This window comes from Ranitomeya imitator, chromosome 2 (genome assembly GCF_032444005.1).
Source record: "Ranitomeya imitator isolate aRanImi1 chromosome 2, aRanImi1.pri, whole genome shotgun sequence".
Lineage (NCBI taxonomy): Eukaryota > Metazoa > Chordata > Amphibia > Anura > Dendrobatidae > Ranitomeya > Ranitomeya imitator.
Window position 1 is genome coordinate 186,227,235 of NC_091283.1, and position 20,049 is coordinate 186,247,283.

Sequence of the window (20,049 nt, forward strand, 5' to 3'; positions counted from 1 at the left end):
TATGGAGCATATGTAATAATACTCCTCTATGAGCTGCATGGAAACAAAAACAAAAGCTTCCCATCCACATGCCAGTCCATGTCAGATCTTTAAATGCCAGAAGTAATCCTGAGTTCTTTTATATATATATATATATATATATATATATATATATATATATATATATATATATATATATATATATATATATATATATATATATATATATTTGTTTTGTTTTTTTATATATATATTTGTTAACATATAATAGCCTGGGGCCTGAGAAGAGTGGCATTATAAAAGTTGCCTATGGCGATCTGCCATGGAGTAACGCATAGAAATACTATACAAAAGTCAAGAAAGAAACACATGGCTTTGCATGTTTAAACCCAATCTAGGTTGGCCTGGACCCATCCTGTGCGGCGAAGCAGAGTCTGATCGTTGTATGTAGGTTCCAGATGGAACATGAATTTTCACCACCTGCTCCTTCACTTTGTAAACTCGATTTCCGCTAACAGGATTTTATCATTCCAATCAAGCAAGCAAAAAAAAAAACAAGTGAGTCAGTCCTTGTTGTGATCCATCTCGAAGAGGATGATGGTAACGTTCCCGATCGGAGCTTCTATTCCCGGTTATGTAGACTTCATTTAGAACATCTGATGCCTCTGCTCTAAAATTCGGCAATTTTTAAAAAAGTGAATAAGTCCATAGAAAGATACTAACCCTTTTGATGCTGGAAGGGAAAGTATAGTATTGACAGTCTACTGGCTGACCTCCTCGGGTGTGAAGGCTACAATGTTTTGACGCTGGTCCTTGGTGGAAAGAGTCAACAAGAGTCTACTGTAAGGTTATCTTTCGGTTTATATGCTTTGGTTCTTATTTGCTGTCCTACATCTCATCATCTTACTTCAAGGACTTATCTCCTTCATATCAGACTCGCCCCCATGAGATGTAGGACTTTACAAATACTCTTAAGTACATTTGTATTGCCTTCCGGTTTTATATTCACTGATACACATACTGGAAAGGTTAGATATTAGACTAAGTACTTTCATGTTGGTCTTCAGCCCAACTGCAACGAATTGGCAGATGGTCCACAATATTTGAGCTGCTCAAGCCCCCCCCAAAATGGTCATAATAAAGCACTCCAAGAACTTTCCTACGTGGAGTCCAAAGAGTCCAGTTCAAACACATCATCGCTGGACGGACTGGTGAAGAAGGAATGGCCAGGTGGCCGATTGTCATCAGGGCTACTGAGTCCTAAGCTTTTCTCAAAATCCAGCAGCTGACCCATAAAGTTGAAATTGGGAGAGATGTTGGTTTTCTTGCGCTTGACAAAATCGTAGGCATCGTTGAGAGATAAATTGAGCTTCTGCATGAGGTAGGCAACGGTGACAGTGACCGAACGACTAATACCGGCCAGACAATGCACGAGTACCCCACAGTTGTGGGAAGCTGCCTCATCTGTGAAAAGAAATGGGCATTAAAAAAATGGAACATTAAGTGGGTTCCTTTCAAGGTAATTGTTAGGTTACTCTTCAGAAATCCACTTCAAGAACCTATGTATGTTGAAACAGTGATTGTCCTTGTCCCTTTCATCTACTGCTGCTTTCATTTGTATCCTCATAGACTAGAGATGATTGTGTCTCCTAGATTATAGGTCATACTTATTGATGTTTAATGTCTGCAGGACATCTACTGAAATTCACCAAAAAGTTCTGCTCCATCATCTGAAGAACATTTCGAATTTAATAACAATTCTGTCTATTTCTGACCTTGATCGAAAATCCAGAAAGTTACAAAATGTACAGTTATCAATACAGTATATTCTCAGCCCTAGTGTTGTTCCTTAGACAATATCATCATAGCTGTTTATTACAAGGAGAATAGATATTATACAGGGGGAAGGGTTAGAGAAGATGCCACCAGAAAACCATTCATCAAGTAATCGGAGTGTCTTCATCGAGCAAAACACTCCCAATATCAGCTGAGAAAGAAGTGATGTAAAAATAGCTCGGAGACAAAAGCAATAAGTGGTGAAGAAAATGGGAGGAGGGATATCCATTAAGGTAACCCTATCCGGGAGGGAGAGAGGAGCCAGACAAGGTCAGTCTCAAGGACATGCACAGACAAACATGTCCTCAAGATGCCCTGATAGAGACACACCAGGAATCTCATCACAATTAATATTGTATGTGATTATTATTTAATGCCTCTACTATATAAAGTATTGTAGGAATATATAAGTTGAATGGCTAATTATTGGTGGGTTCCATTGATATGGTATCCGCATCTACTATACATTTAGGGCATCTCCTTTGATGTATTTTATAGGAATACCCTGGAATTGCTTGCCTGAGGAGGTGGTGATGGCGAACTCAGTCGAGGGGTTCAAGAGAGGCCTGGATGTCTTCCTGGAGCAGAACAATATTGTATCATACAATTATTAGGTTCTGTAGAAGGACGTAGATCTGGGTATTTATTATGATGGAATATAGGCTGAACTGGATGGACAAATGTCTTTTTTCGGCCTTACTAACTATGTTACTATGTTACCCCTTTAAAGTAAAGGACTGGTTAGCCTAAAATGTTGGATCTAGAGATGAGCAAATCGATTCTCAAGACCGTGGTCAGTATTTGGTGACCGCTGGATGGGAGCCATGCAACAGAGCGGTCCGGTGGCCACAGAGCACTGGTGTGGCCACTGGACCAGTGTCCTGCAAATTAATTTGCTCATCTCTACTTGGATCCTATTTCCTTCATAACTTTTCGTATGGTCAAATGAAGAGTAATTTATTAGTTTTAGTTTAAAAAAACAAAAACAAATTACTTTACCTATTTCTACAAAATGTCTTAAATCGAGGTCTTCACATCTCGAACAGTTATGGAAAATCCTATGGTTACACCAAAAATGTCCCAGATAGGACAAACCCTTTAGGATATTTAACACCAAAAACTAATGACATAATATACAGAGAAAAATTCTCAACCTGTGCATCTTTAGTCATGTCTATGAATATAAAATCAGTGGACGAGGTCAGACTCAATTCAATTGTTTGTTTTTGGATCTAGCGGAGCTTTAGTTTCTGATGACTTTTAGGAAAACTGTTCAGATCTACTTTAGTACTTTAGTCTGTACTACCTCTTTTGGTTGATGATGATTGATGATAACAACTTCATACTCACCAATGAACTCAATGGCTTCTGGAAAAAACTGAGACAAGTTCTGACTCCAGTGGTCCGATATGGGAATCTGCTTGTAATGGAAGTCTCCGTCCTTCTCAAAAATATTGGGAAGATTTGGGGTGACATTCAAGATATAGCGAATACCAAGCTTGGCCAAAGTATCCATGTTCCCAGAATCTCTAGCACTGCCAAGGTACAAATGGGGCAGAATTTGCACTGGAAAGGATGGGGGCTGGTTGCGTGGGCTCATGCCTTCGGAGTCTATCCCACTTAATGGTTCTCGGTCAAGATCAGATTCAACGTCGGAGCAGTCAGAAGCAATGCACAGTCCTCCAAGTCCTAGAACTGGAGTTGGTGGCAAAGGTGAGCTACTGGCACAACTGGTAGAGTCTAGGTTGGTTTCACAATGATGAGGGAATTCAGCCTGGAACTTACTGAAGCCACCTGTGAAGGAGAACCGTAGGTAAATCATTCAATAAAAAATATCAAATGTCTACAGAAAATATTGTAAAACAAAGACAACTCAATCTGTTACTAAAGCTCCAAAATTCTCTGACCATAGCTAGGATATTCAGGTTGACATCTTTGTCATGTCTTTGAGATGATTTGGGGGGTATTCCCTATGGCTAAGTCTTTTTGTCAAGTTTTCAAAGACGAAACTGAATGTTTTTGAGGATTTCTGAGATTATGAGGAATATATGGTGAGCTCCGGCTCAGTTTCTGCTCCAAAAATTCCTTTATAAAGTCAGTGTGTACATAGCCTAACAAAATAGTCAGATAGTTTGGAGGCTGGTGGAATGAATCCCAATGAGAGGTTACATATTCCGAATAATGCCCCAAATAAACCACTCACTATCTCTGCAACATCTGTGTAATGATTTTCCCTATAAATAACCCAATCGCTATACAAAATAGTTCTACAGTATATGTTAGAGAAAATAATAAATAATTACTTATAGATGCTCACTTACTGTATGTGGCTCATTAGCATTACATAGATTTTCAAACAACAAACCTTTTATCTGCACAGGAGTAAAGTCTCTCAGAGGGATTAACTAAAATGTCAAAATCCTAATCCCAATATAATCTAAAGGTATTTGCAATGTATCTCCTGGGATTTCCGTCTGGCCGCAAGTTTTACCCAGAGATCAGCAACATCCAGCTTTATCATTATGTAATAACAGTCCTTTTGTTAGTAAATAAGGGTATGTGCACACGCTGCGGATTTTGCTGCGGATCCGTTGCAGTTTTCCATGAGTTTACAGTACCATGTAAGCCTATGGAAAACAAAATCCCCAGTGCACATGCTGCGGAAAAAAAACGCTACGTTGTTTATTCTGCAGCATGTCAATTCTTTGTGAGGATTCCCCAGCGGTTTACACCTTCTCCTCAATAGGAATCCGCAGGTAAATCCACGGTAATTTTGCAGTATAGCCACAGTGCGGATTTTCTGCGGATTTACCAAAATCAGTGCGGAAAAATCCGCACACCTTTCCGCAACGTGTGCACATACCCTAATGCTGTGTCTAAAAACTTCCACCATACGGTGCCAAATAACAGTGCCGTGCGTGTCTATATCGTTGCCATATAAGAAATGTGTACTAGTGTAAAATAAATTCACAATAGTAGCAAACAAAAGACACATACTAGTATCATGAACTTAAACACATAATAGTGCCAAACAATAAACACATACCAGTATCACATGCAGAAAAACATATACCAGTATCACATGCAGAATATATAACAGTACCATACAATAATCACATACCAGTATCACATACAGAATGTATAACAGTACCATACAATAAACACATACCAGTATCACATGCAGAATATATAACAGTACCATACAATAATCACATACCAGTATCACATGCAGAATGTATAACAGTACCATACAATAAACACATACCAGTATCACATGCAGAATATATAACAGTACCATACAATAATCACATACCAGTATCACATGCAGAATGTATAACAGTACCATACAATAAACACATACCAGTATCACATGCAGAATATATAACAGTACCATACAATAATCACATACCAGTATCACATGTAGAATGTATAACAGTACCATACAATAAACACATACCAGTATCACATGCAGAATATATAACAGTAGCATATAATAAACACATACCAGTGTCACATGCAGAATATATAACAGTACCATATAATAAACACATACCAGTATCACATGTAGAATATATATAACAGTAGCATATAATAAACACATACCAGTATCACATGCAGAATATATAACAGTACCATATAATAAACACATACCAGTATCACATGTAGAATATATAACAGTAGCATATAATAAACACATACCAGTATCACATGCAGAATATATAACAGTAGCATATAATAAACACATACCAGTATCACATGCAGAATATATAACAGTACCATACAATAAACACATACCAGTATCACATGTAGAATATATATAACAGTAGCATATAATAAACACATACCAGTATCACATGCAGAACATATAACAGTACCATACAATAAACACATACCAGTATCACATGCAGAATATTTAAAAGTAGCATACAATAAACACATACCAGTATCACAAGCAAAATATATAACAGTACCACACAATAAACACATACCTGTACCATACAGTACCATACAATACCATACAATAAACACCAACAGTACCATACAATGAACACATCAGTATCACACACAGAATATATAACAGTACCATACAATAAACACATACCAGTATCACATGCAGAATATATAACAGTACCATACAATAAATACGTCAGTATCACATGCAGAATATATAACAGTACCATACAATAAACACATACCAGTATCACATGCAGAATACATAAAAGTAGCATACAATAAACACATACCAGTATCACAAGCAAAATATATAACAGTACCACACAATAAACACATACCTGTACCATACAGTACCATACAATACCATACAATAAACACCAACAGTACCATACAATGAACACATCAGTATCACACACAGAATATATAACAGTACCATACAATAAACACATACCAGTATCACGTGCAGAATATATAACAGAAGCATACAATAAACATATACCAGTATTACATGCAGAATATATAACAGTACCATACAATAAACACATACCAGTATCACATGCAGAATATATAAAAGTAGCATACAATAAACACATACCAGTATCACAAGCAAAATATATAACAGTACCACACAATAAACACATACCTGTACCATACAGTACCATACAATACCATACAATAAACACCAACAGTACCATACAATGAACACATACCAGTATCACACACAGAATATATAACAGTACCATACAATAAACACATACCAGTATCACATGCATAATATATAACAATACCATACAATAAACACATACTAGTGTCACATGCAGAATATATAACGGTAGCATAAAATAAACATATACCAGTATTACATGCCGAATATATAACAGTACCATACAATAAACACATACCAGTATCACGTGCAGAATATATAACAGTACCATACAATAAACATATACTAGTATTACATGCAGAATATATAATAGTACCATACAATAAACACATACCAGTATCACATGCAGAATATATAACAGTAGCATACAATAAACATACCAGTATCACATGCAGAAATATATAACAGTACCACACAATAAACACGTAAGTATCACATGCAGAATATATAACAGTACCATCCAATAAACACATACCAGTATCACATGCAGAATGTATAACAGTACCATCCAATAAACACATACCTTTATCACATGCAGAATATATAACAGTACCATACAATAATCACATACCAGTATCACATGCAGAATGTATAACAGTACCATACAATAAACACATACCAGTATCACATGCAGATTGTATAACAGTACCATACAATAAACACATACCAGTATCACATGCAGAATATATAACAGTACCATACAATAATCACATACCAGTATCACATGCAGAATGTATAACAGTACCATACAATAAACACATACCAGTATCACATGCAGAATATATAACAGTAGCATATAATAAACACATACCAGTGTCACATGCAGAATATATAACAGTACCATATAATAAACACATACCAGTATCACATGTAGAATATATATAACAGTAGCATATAATAAACACATACCAGTATCACATGCAGAATATATAACAGTACCATATAATAAACACATACCAGTATCACATGTAGAATATATATAACAGTAGCATATAATAAAGACATACCAGTATCACATGCAGAATATATAACAGTAGCATATAATAAACACATACCAGTATCACATGCAGAATATATAACAGTACCATACAATAAACACATACCAGTATCACATGTAGAATATATATAACAGTAGCATATAATAAACACATACCAGTATCACATGCAGAATATATAACAGTACCATACAATAAACACATACCAGTATCACATGCAGAATATATAAAAGTAGCATACAATAAATACGTCAGTATCACATGCAGAATATATAACAGTACCATACAATAAACACATACCAATATCACAAACAGAATACATAACACATACCAGTATCACACACAGAATATATAACAGTACCATACAATAAACACATACCAGTATCACAAACAGAATACATAACACATACCAGTATCACACACAGAATATATAACAGTACCATGCAATAAACACGTCAGTATCACATGCAGAATATATAACAGTACCATACAATAAACACATACCAGTATCACGTGCAGAATATATAACAGAAGCATACAATAAACATATACCAGTATTACATGCAGAATATATAACAGTACCATACAATAAACACATACCAGTATCACATGCAGAATATATAAAAGTAGCATACAATAAACACATACCAGTATCACAAGCAAAATATATAACAGTACCACACAATAAACACATACCTGTACCATACAGTACCATACAATACCATACAATAAACACCAACAGTACCATACAATGAACACATACCAGTATCACACACAGAATATATAACAGTACCATACAATAAACACATACCAGTATCACATGCAGAATATATAACAATACCATACAATAAACACATACTAGTGTCACATGCAGAATATATAACGGTAGCATAAAATAAACATATACCAGTATTACATGCCGAATATATAACAGTACCATACAATAAACACATACCAGTATCACGTGCAGAATGTATAACCGTACCATACAAAAAACACATACCAGTATCACGTGCAGAATGTATAACAGTACCATACAATAAACACATACCAGTATCACGTGCAGAATGTATAACAGTACCATACAATAAACACATACCAGTATCACGTGCAGAATGTATAACAGTACCATACAATAAACACATACCAGTATCACGTGCATAATGTATAACAGTACCATACAATAAACACATACCAGTATCACGTGCAGAATATATAACAGTACCATACAATAAACACGTCAGTATCACGTGTAGAATATATAACAGTACCATACAATAAACACATACCAGTATCACGTGCAGAATATATAACAGTACCATACAATAAACACATCAGTATCACATGCAGAATATATAACAGTACCATACAATAAACACATACTAGTATCACAAGCAGAATATATAACAGTACCATACAATAAACACGTCAGTATCACATGCAGAATATATAACAGTACCATACAATAAACACATACCAGTATCACATGCAGAATATATAACAGTACCATACAATAAACACGTCAGTATCACATGCAGAATATATAACCATACCATTCAATAAACACATACCAGTATCACAAGCAGAATACATAACACATACCAGTATCACACACAGAATATATAACAGTACCATACAATAAACACATACCAGTATCACATGCAGAATATATAACAGTACCATGCAATAAACACATACCAGTATCACATGCAGAATATATAACAGTACCATACAATAAACACATACTGATATTGTATATACAGTAGAATACATAACAGTACCACATAATAAACAAATACCAGTGTCAAACGCAGTGTATATAACAGTACCATACAATAACCACATACTGGTGTAATGCACTGAACACATAATAGTGTCATACAATGGGTAAATAAATGCTGCCTAGTGCTCATAGTATATTTTCATACTGTAAATAACGACTAGAATCCTACAATGCAGCCATATAGGGGTTGCATAATTGAAGCCATACTAAGAAATGGCATCTGGGGGAATTTATGGAAATCTATATGGGCCTTTTTGACTCTTGCACCAGGTGATAGAGAATAATGTTTCCACTGGTAGGGAACGTTAGGATTATAGACCAGTGGTAATGAAGAGGATAGCACGCTCAACGTCCACATTTTTGACCTTCCACTTTTACTCAAGTTTTTGTTTTCATGTCACTTCTAGATGAAGACATTTAAGAATTTAATGTCATGCTATAAATTCCCATAATCTGTTTCAGGACTAATTGGATACATTTTTTTATATGGGATCCATTGCTAGAACAAATGTCCATAGTTTATAATTAGTTGTAATTGCTTATATTTATGCATTTTCCCCTCCCCAGACCCAATCGTTTCCTGGTAACTGGAAGGAGCGCTTACCATTTTGTATATAGAGTGGCACGCTGAGCATTAATGGGCTGTAATTGGAATGTCTGCATTTGTTTACTTTCCACATTTTGCAGCTTGATATATAAAACCTCCAAAAAAATCACTAAGTAAAATAAACAAGTGAAGTTGACTTTAGTTGTTAAGAATTTAGTAGTACTACAGTGGTATATGAGTGACTGTCTCTTTAAACTGAAGATGGACCAATGATCAAGTGTCCATCATTAGTGATCAGCGATAATCACCATGGAATGCTGCAGTGGCCACTAGTGGGGAGGTGTAGTATTACATGAAGCACACATGTAGAGCTAGAAGCACAAGTCACCCCAGCTCAGGCTAACAGAGGAAAGATTCCAGGTAGAGTCCTCCTCTATCATGTCAATTTACACTAACAGGTGTTTGGGAAAGGGTAGTCTTTATGAAACCACCCCTTATGGTTTGCCCACTCTTTTCTTGTGAGTGATGTGAGTCATGGAGTTTTCCTTCTCCCCATTTGCAGAAATATTGTCCTTGTCTCCGGCATGGGAAAAAAACAAGCCATGTGCCCTTTTGTTGTGGTGCTTTTCTATATTACTATTTTTAAACAAAAAAAAACATCTTGCAGTTTTCACACTGACAACTAAGCTTAATATTAGACTGATACTTCCTGCTCTTCTCAGCAGTCTCATTATCATCACAGACAGGATTACAATGAGCTGTAACACCTCTATTTTAATAACAGAGATTCTACTGTTCACAATAACTGATGGCACAGCTCACCTGCTCTCTGTTACCACCGTGACTGTGCTCACTCTCTAGCCCCTTGCCTCGAATTGACAGTTATAGGTTATACCTGCACCTGGTTCTTCTCCACACCTCTTCTGTTCTAATCTTGTGTGTTATTCAGTTGCTGACCTTTGATTATTTCTGCCTTTGCCTTACCATTCTGACTTCTCTGGCTTTGACCTGCCTTAGATGACCTTCTCTGCTGGACAGCTCCACCAGCCAGCAATCCCTCTGTGAACCCAACCCACAGGTCCCTATGTAAGTCCAGATTGCTGCTCAGGGGTTAAAGGGTGAAGGCCTGATAGGCAAAGCCTTTCGGTGGAAGCCCTATTGGGTGGAAGCCCTATTAAGAGTTTCCAGACTATCCTGAATAGAGCTACATTTCATTCCCCCTCTCTGCATGGTGACCTCTGCACAGGTCACAGAACATGACCACTAAACACTCTCACAGATGTCAATGAATATCTCCAGACTAGTGTTGTCTACGGTGCATGTAGCTGCTGTAATGCATATCTCTAAATTCTGTTAACAAAGCTTAGAGAAGATGACCATCCCCATAATCATCTATAAAGGACAGAATAAAAAATTCTACGGAATCAGAAAAAAAAGATACTTTAAGGAAAGTGAGGTCCTGGACTCTTGAACCATCAGCAATTCCCATCTTGAAAGATATGACAATTTAGAAGATAATTCTTTGGTGGGTTTTCCCACTGACTGTAACACAGAGACCACAATTGGAGGATGGTGTAACCCATCCTGTCCTTAGACCTCTGCCTTTTGAGGTCACTGTTCACTGTCCCCTACTCAGCCATTCCCAGTGACTGTAGGACTCCATCCAATGAATTACAACACATCTTCACCCAGAGAAGTGAAGCAACAAATGGACTATTGACTGGTGACTTTGAGATGGGCTATAAATAGTGGTTGTCTCCTCTGAAGGTCTCGTTATTGGCAGACTGGTTCTATAAATGCTTTGAGGTATCTTTATACTGCAATCATCTGACATGGATGTCACTTACTTGACAAGAACGTAATTCACAGTAAAAGCTTTGCATTTTGAATATCAAATAGTAAAATCCCCAGCAGTTCCTGCAATTCCTTAGTTCCAAGCACTGAATCAAGGTTTCAAGATTTTCCCTGCATTGAGTTACTTAAAGGGGTTATTCAATGAACAACATTTATCATCTATCTAGAGGACCTCCATCGATCTCAAGAACAGGGTAGTGTGGCCTCCTGTATATATATCCAGAGGACCTCGATCGATCACAGGAGCAAGGTAGTGTGGACTCCTGTATTAATATCCAGAGGACCTCCATCGATCACAAGAACAAGGTAGCATGGCCTCCTGTATAAATAGAGTACTAATGCCCTTTCAAGTGCCAAGACTCCATTTTTTACTGCTTCTTCACCCTAATAACTATACCCATGATAGTGTTGTGTTTCTTCATTATACTGATTATATCATAGTTTATAGTTATATTTTCTAAACAATTTACCTAGTGCTACATAAAATATATTCTCACAATGACCATGGTCGGCTCTCGATTTGATTTACCCATCATAATTACAGACATATATACAAAATTGCTTTCTTTGAAATTGAGCCAATCAACCCAAGGCTAATTTTACACAGTGGATATCTGTAGCTCTATGTCACCACATAACTCTGCATTGACCTTGTTCCAGTTTAGTGGAACCTTGTGGGTGGGGTTTAGGTTTCATGAAGTAGCTTGCAGATTGACACCATGGTTATAGAACATTATGGTGCGTTCACCATAATTTTTGTCACAAAATGTGTTAAATGTGTGTCTTACCTTGTAAGCAGTAGGCTTGACATCCTTCCTTCCTAAGCTTATGGAGTAGGGTCACTAGAACTGGTTCCTGCTCCTCCGACTGGACACCCATTCGCCCTGGGAGGCTGGCAGTGCACTCATCATACAAAAGTGCCACTTCCCTTACGGCAGGAGGAGATCCTGGAAGGAGGGAATGGGCAGAGAGGTTGCCTTTACGTAGTCGTCGCAACATCAGCCCAGGGAGTGCTACATGCAAGGCTTTCTCCACGTGTGAGGAGTCGTAGAGCTCCCTGCTACGACAGTCCAAGATACGAACATTCTGAGCAGGAGAGTCCAGCTCATCCCGCAGCCATGTTGTAGATTTACACAAGGACTCCATCTGTTCCACTCACATGGGAAGGAACATGGAAAAGAGATGGAGAGGATGATTTATACTCTTAGACAGGAATATGGTACTTGCCAATAATCCTATGGTCTTTCTTAAGTATTTCAGGGCATTTCCTAAAAATTAAAGAGATGAGAAAAGTTAAAATAATAAAAAACAAGTAATTAAATGGGTTCTCTGCTTTAGAAACACTCTGTAATCATCTTATTGTCCAAGAACCCTTTTAACAGGAATTGTCAGGATTCAAACCCAGCAGCTCTTGTGCACCAGGCAGCAGCTCTTCCCTCTAAACTATTCATCTTGCTGGATAGTTCCTTGCTAAATCAGATACTAGTACCTGTGTTGTTCCGGGTGTCTCCACCCCAAGTTCCTGATTGGCTCACCCTGTGATCTGATGATTGAGCACCCTACATAAACCTGGCACTGCACTTCCTTCATTGCGAGTTTATTGAGCTCCCAGACTTTAGTCTAGCTTCTTCCCACCATCTGCGTATCCTCAAGATCCTACTGCTGCTCCATGTACTGACTACGATTCCCGCTTATCCTCAAGATCCTACTGCTGCTCCATGTACTGACCTGTGGCTATATCCTGACTACGATTCCCGCTTATCCTCAGGATCCTACTGCTGCTCCATGTACTGACTACGATTCCCGCTTATCCTCAAGATCCTACTGCTGCTCCATGTATTGACCTGTGGCTATATCCTGACTACGATTCCTGCTTATCCTCAAGATCCTACTGCTGCTCCATGTACTGACCTGTGGCTATATCCTGACTACAATTCCTGCTTATCCTCAAGATCCTACTTCTGCTCTGTGTACAGACCTCTGGCTTTATCCTGACGACGCTACCTGCCGATGCTCCCCCCTAGTGGTTGCAATATCACTACTTCAACTCAGGTCAGTCCTTAACAGGAATTGTCCAAAGTGGAAAAATCCTTTAAAAGATTATTCCCAACATTTAAAGTTATCACCGATCCACTGGATTGCAGATTGGTGGGTGTCCATACAATGAAACAACCACCAGTCATGAGAATGGGACTCTGAAATGCCTTGTTGAATTTGAGAAGCTGCCACGGGAGCTGGACATGCCCACTAGTGTTGACCCCAACAATCTGATATTAGTGACCTGTCTTGAAACGATGGCGGTTAGGTTGGGACACGTCTTCTTGTAATAAATCTGTGGCTTTGATTGGAGAAAGAGCAGAGAAAGGTGAGTTAAATAGGGTTACCATTGATTAAGTCACCTGCTTAGTAAGCCCACCTTGTATAGTAAATCAAAAGTTACAGATTGCAGCCCAGGAGGGCCACAATTGTTGGACCTTACGTGGGCACAGCAGGGCCATGCATCAGTAAACGTATACGTGATGGCAACTCCCCCATTAGTTGGTCATGGAAAGTCATGGCAGGTGGACAAGTGACTGTCCCTGGTCAGATAGGGGTCAGCTTAGTGCAAGTAGAGCCCAACTGGTTTTTGGAGGGTGGTCAGTAAGTTTTTGGGCTTAGGAGGCAGTTGCACTCTTGGCTAATGGGTATATTGTTGCTGTGTGATTTGTTAAACATCTGGGTTTATTGTGGGGTGGAGAGGTAAAGCACTTCCATCGGACTGTATACCCTTTATTAAAGGGAAATTCAATAATTCAGAGTCTTATACATTGTTGATTTTCCTGATGGCACTGCAGTATGTAGCTGATAACTTGGCACAGGCAAGTTTCTATGTCTTTTGGCAATATCACTCTGTATTCTGGTATAGTGTCAACGTGCCCTGTACCCAGTAGAGAAACATGTCTGCCAGGGCTTTTGGCATAAAAAATGCAGTTGCAGAGAGTGAGACCGTAACCTGGTCTGTGCGGGAGGGTTGCCCTTCGATGCCATTGCATATTTCAGCTGGATGTAAGTCTGAGGTCGCACATTCAGCTGAAATGAATTGTGGTGCAGAGACCCACTGGGTTCCTGCACCGCAATACAAGCTGCCGGCCATTCAGAAGCCAGCAGCTGATGTTGGGTTTTCAAGTTACTGGTGGCACATAGCAATTACATAATGCTCTGCTTGTCGCTTTCGTGCTGAAGTCAGCTGCCGGCTACAGCAGAGGACACCACATGTTGTTAAAGCAGGAAAAAGTGACTGGAATTGTTTATATTTTTTATGCATTAAAGAACAGCAGCAGAATGGGGGACATATACCAGGATGGGAATATATGTACTAGGATGGGGAACATACATACCAGGATGGGCCCAGGTTGGGGGCACATATACCAGGATGGGGGACATGTACCAGGATGGGGGACATATATACCAGGATGGGCCCAGGATGGGGGACATGTATACCAGGATGAAAAACATACATACCAGGATGGGGGACACATACACCAGGATGGGGGACACATATACCAGGATGGGCCCAGGCTTGGGAACACGTATACCAGGATGGAGGATATATACCAGAATGGGCCCAGGATGGGGGATATATATACCAGGATGGGGAACACGTATACCAGGATGGAGGACATATATATCAGAATGGGCCCAGGATGGGGAACACATATACCAGGATGGAGTACATATATACCAGGATGGGGGACATGTATACCAGGATGTGGGACATATATATGTATAAACCAGGATGGGCCCAAGATGGGGGACATATATACCAGGATGGGGTACATAAATAACACAATGGGCCCAGGATGAGAGACATATGTCCTTATAGGATTTGGAATGCTTCAAGAGCCCATACATCTTACCAACATTCAGAGGGACCCAGGTCAAAATTTTGCACTAAGGCCCATCGGACTCTAACTACGCCAGTGACCAGTGTGGGAAATGACTTGTCTCTGGGTTATTAAAAACAAAAAAAGTCTACCATTAGGCACAACATGGTAGGATGAATACAACTCAAAACAGGAACCAAAAAACGTATGGGTACCACTAAAGAGGAATATGGCAACATATTAGCTAAAAGGTCTTATTACAACCTCAAAAATTAATATGAAAAGTGAATTGTACCCTTCCTCATTGCTGAGATATCCCATAGTAATAGGAGCACTCATGAGAAAGTGGTGAAGGAGGTGCTAGGTGGGACTAGAAACTATACTCAAATGTCCACGTTTGATTCTGACGAATAATAAAAAAAACTAATTTCACCCATAGGCTTGTAGATGGAGAAGTTGATCATCCCCTTTAAGAAAACTGCTTGTTTTGAGGTTACTGTTTTTTTTAAAAAGAACACTTTTAATCTTTGCTTAATACACAATACTTTATGTATTAATAAAAGAGTATTGCTAGCCTAATGAAAGATCCTCTCCGAAGAGCCTATGTAGAACTGCTGAAGAGAGTGATCTCGTGACCGCCGCGATACTTATCTGCAGCATTAATGAATAGCATAGTATAGGAGAAAAATGTGAACGGTCTAATTAACATCTCTACAGCACAATGTATGCATGTTGTCCATGATGAGTCGTGACGCCGCGTCTGTATTGTCGAGTGGATAACAGATAATTAGATGAGCCATGGACCTCAATGCAGTAGATAGGGGACTTTGTAGACCTACCAAAAACACTATGAAGGATTACTAGGTCTAAATGAAATAACGGGTAATATCAATAAACAATACATAAAACGTGAGTTCAGATAGGTCATTTAGAACTTGGTTGACAACAAGGTTCCACAAATTTTTAGGATGCTTCTATAGCTAGGAAGCCGCATTTAGTATTGGTTTCCCTCCCAAAGACTGTAGTCATGCATTTTCTAAAACATTTGGGACATCTCCGACAGTCCCATCAAAAAATGAACGAGTGATGGTGCGCATGGGTGGCTGTTGCTCCATTCAAATGAGACCCTTCAGTGGTCTGTCCTTGGGGTCTGTGGGGGTCTCAGAAAGTAATCACTTATCCTCTGGGTAAGATACTCTGTTAGGATAGGGAAAACCTTTTAAGGGTTTATACCAGAAAATACTATTATGAACTGCAATAAAAACTGCATAAATTGTTAAATAGATCTTACACCTGATAAGGCTGGTGTCTTTACTCTACGAGTTCCCATCAGAAAAGCTGTATAATCATACCTCTGTCATGAAGACATCATTGAGCCATTAACGTTAAAAATATGCTTTGTTATATTCTCAGTTATTATAAAAAGTTTTTATCCCTATTGGCTGTAGTCTGTGTCAGCCTCCAGCAGGGTTAACTGCAAGGCCGGCCCCTGGAGGAGGCAGATTTCTATGGGGGGACCAGTGGGAGAGAGTAGTCTATGTTGGAAAGGAGGTGAAAGCTAGAGCACAGGTGGACCAGAGGTGGAATACACAAGGCTTCGCATGAACAGGGACTAGTTAGGCTACTTTCACACTAGCGTCGGTACAGTGCCGTCGCCATGCATCAGCCCGACGTACCGACGCAAACTGCGAACAAAAAGAACAACGAGGGCAGCGGATGCAGTTTTACAACGCATCCGCTGCCCCATTGTAAGGTGCAGGGAGGATGGGGCGGAGTTCCGGCCGCGCATGCACGGTCGGAAATGGCGGACTCGACGCACAAAAAAAGTTACATGCAACGTTTTTTTTGTGCCGACAGTGCGCCAAAACACGACGCATCCGTCGCACGACAGATGCGACGTGTGGCAATACGTCGCAATGCGTCGCTAATGCAAGTCTATGGAGAAAAAACGCATCCTGCGAGCACATTTGCAGGATGCGTTTTTTCTCCAAAACGACGCATTGCGACGTACAGCAAACAACGCTAGTGTGAAAGTAGCCTTACAGAGGCGGCAGAGGAGGGCTCTTATCAGTCTGAACAGGGATATGTCAGGTTTAAGTATTAGTCTTCTGGGATTGTACTTTAACCTTGTGTATGTACCTGTGCAGTCACAACACATAGCCTAATTGACAGCTCTCCAGTGTCCCTCCTTCCTGTTGCTGATTCTCCGCCTAGCAGCCTGAGTGACAGCTCCTCAGTGTCCCTTCACCCTGCTGCTGAATCTTCACCCATCTAGTCTAAATTACAGCTCCTTGATGTCCCTCCTCTCTGCTGTTGCTGAATCTCTGCCCATCTAATCTAAAGGACAGCTCCTCAGAGTCCCTTCACCCTACTGCTGAATCTTCACTCATCTAGTCTAAATGACAGCTTCTCAGTGTCCCTCCTCCCTGCTGCTGAATCTCTGCTCATGTAGTCTAAATTACAGCTCCTCAGTGTCCCTTCTCCCTGCTCATCTAGTCTAAATGACAGCTCATCAGCGTCCCTCCTCCCTGCTGCTAAATCTCTGCCCATCTAGTCTAATTGACAGCTCCTCAGTGCCCCTCCTCCCTGCTGCGGCTGAATCTCTGCCCATCTACTATAAATAACAGCTCCTCAGTGTCCCTTCTTACTGCTGCGGAGTCTTCACCCATCTAGTATATATGACAGGTCCTCAGTGTCCCTCCTCCCTGTTGGTGAATCTTTGTCCATCTAGTCTAAATGACAGCTCCTCAGTCTCCCTTATCCCTGTTGCTGAATCTCTGCTCATCTAGTCTGACAGCTCCTCAGTGTCCCTCCCCCCTGCTGCTAAATCTATTCCCATCTAGTCTAAATGACAGCTTCTCAGTGTCTCTGCTCCCTGCTGCTAAATCTCTGCCCATCTAGTCTAAATGACAGCTCCTCAGTGCCCCTCCTCCCTGCTGCGGCTGAATCTCTGCCCATCTACTATAAATAACAGCTCCTCAGTGTCCCTTCTTACTGCTGCGGAGTCTTCACCCATCTAGTATATATGACAGGTCCTCAGTGTCCCTCCTCCGTTGGTGAATCTTTGTCCATCTAGTCTAAATGACAGCTCCTCAGTCTCCCTTATCCCTGTTGCTGAATCTCTGCTCATCTAGTCTGACAGCTCCTCAGTGTCCCTCCCCCCTGCTGCTAAATCTATTCCCATCTAGTCTAAATGACAGCTTCTCAGTGTCCCTGCTCCCTGCTGCTAAATCTCTGCCCATCTAGTCTAAATGACAGCTCCTCGGTGTCCTTCCTCCCTGCTGCTGAATCTCTGCCCATCTAGTCTAATGACAGCTCCTCGGTGTCCCTTCTCCCTGCTGCTGAATCTCCATCCATCTAGTCTATATGACAGCTCCTCAGTGTCCCTCCTCCCTGCTGGTGAATCTTTGTCCACCTAGTCTAAATGACAGCTCCTCAGCTCCTCAGCTGCGGCAGGCAGGCTGGGTAAGTGGAGATGGAATACACTTGAGCTTTTATATCTGATCTGATAAAATACTTATATATGTATCCCAGCTGTGTCGACATGAATTTTTTAAAGTAATTACACCAGTGTCATCTATTTGTAGAGTAACTAAACATTTGTTGTTATATTTTATATGTTGTTGTTCTTTTAATTGCAAGTAGATTAGTAGGTGGTTTGGGCCCTGAGACCCCCACCGATCGCTCAAGAACACCTGTGGAGGTGCATAACTCTCATGTATGTGCTCGTTGAGGCAGGAGTTTCATTCCCATGTCTCCTGAACTGTGCATCTCTCAGTGGCATTTTGAGCGATCACTAGGGGTCACCGGACCCCCACTAATTTATTTGAAATTAGGAGAACAACATCTAAAAAGTAATTGATTAACCGAAAAGAAGACAAACAACATACAATGTTCCGGAAAACGAGGCACATCTGTGATTTACATTTATTCAAATAAGTAATACTTTGTTTCTCCTGGGGAGGCGCTGCAGGGAAATTGTACACTTCTTTCATGGTTCATTCATACAGTGGGGTAAAAGTTTAGGCACCCCTGGTCAAAATTACTGTTATAGCAAGTTGAAGATGGAATAGTCTCTAAAAGGCCTAAAGTTAAAGATGACACATTTCTTTTCTATTTTAGGCAGAAAAATGAACATATTCTCACCAGAGCTAGCAAAGTCTCTTGATCATGCTCAGAGCATGGTGAAGAAACATTGTCTGTCAGTGCAGCGCTGACAGTTTGCATAGCATAGGGATGCTGCTGTATGCCCATGCTATAGAAGCAATCAGCCTGCAAAAAAATGATAGTCCCATGGTGGGACAAAGTAAAAAAGTTAAAAGGTGTAAAGTAAAATAAAAAAATATAAATAAATACATCTATATGTACATTGTACCCATAAATAAATATTTTTACAAGAAAGATATATATAAAAAATAAAATTGCACGTATTTGGTATTGCTGCGTCCAGAACGACCCGACCTATAAGGGTATGTTTCCATGTTCAGGAAACGCTGCGTTTTTGACGCAGCGTTGAGCCGCAGCGTCAAAGACGCAGCGTCCAGATGTTACAGCATAGTGGAGGGGATTTAATG

At 39.8% G+C, this 20,049-nt stretch overlaps 1 protein-coding gene across 1 annotated transcript in view; it reads right to left on the bottom strand.

The window, feature by feature from the left end:
• Nucleotides 1–238: 238 nt before the first annotated feature.
• DUSP9 (dual specificity phosphatase 9) overlaps nt 239–20,049 on the bottom strand; it is a 55,160-nt gene continuing 35,349 nt past the window's right edge. Inside the window, exons 3-5 of the mRNA XM_069748297.1 lie at nt 12,401–12,880; nt 3,166–3,609; nt 239–1,443 (exon numbers count right to left, since the gene is read on the bottom strand). Of these exons, the coding sequence (XP_069604398.1) occupies nt 1,139–1,443; nt 3,166–3,609; nt 12,401–12,758 (1,107 nt within the window). The 5' untranslated portion in view covers nt 12,759–12,880 and the 3' untranslated portion in view covers nt 239–1,138. The remainder of the gene's footprint in view (nt 1,444–3,165; nt 3,610–12,400; nt 12,881–20,049) is intronic.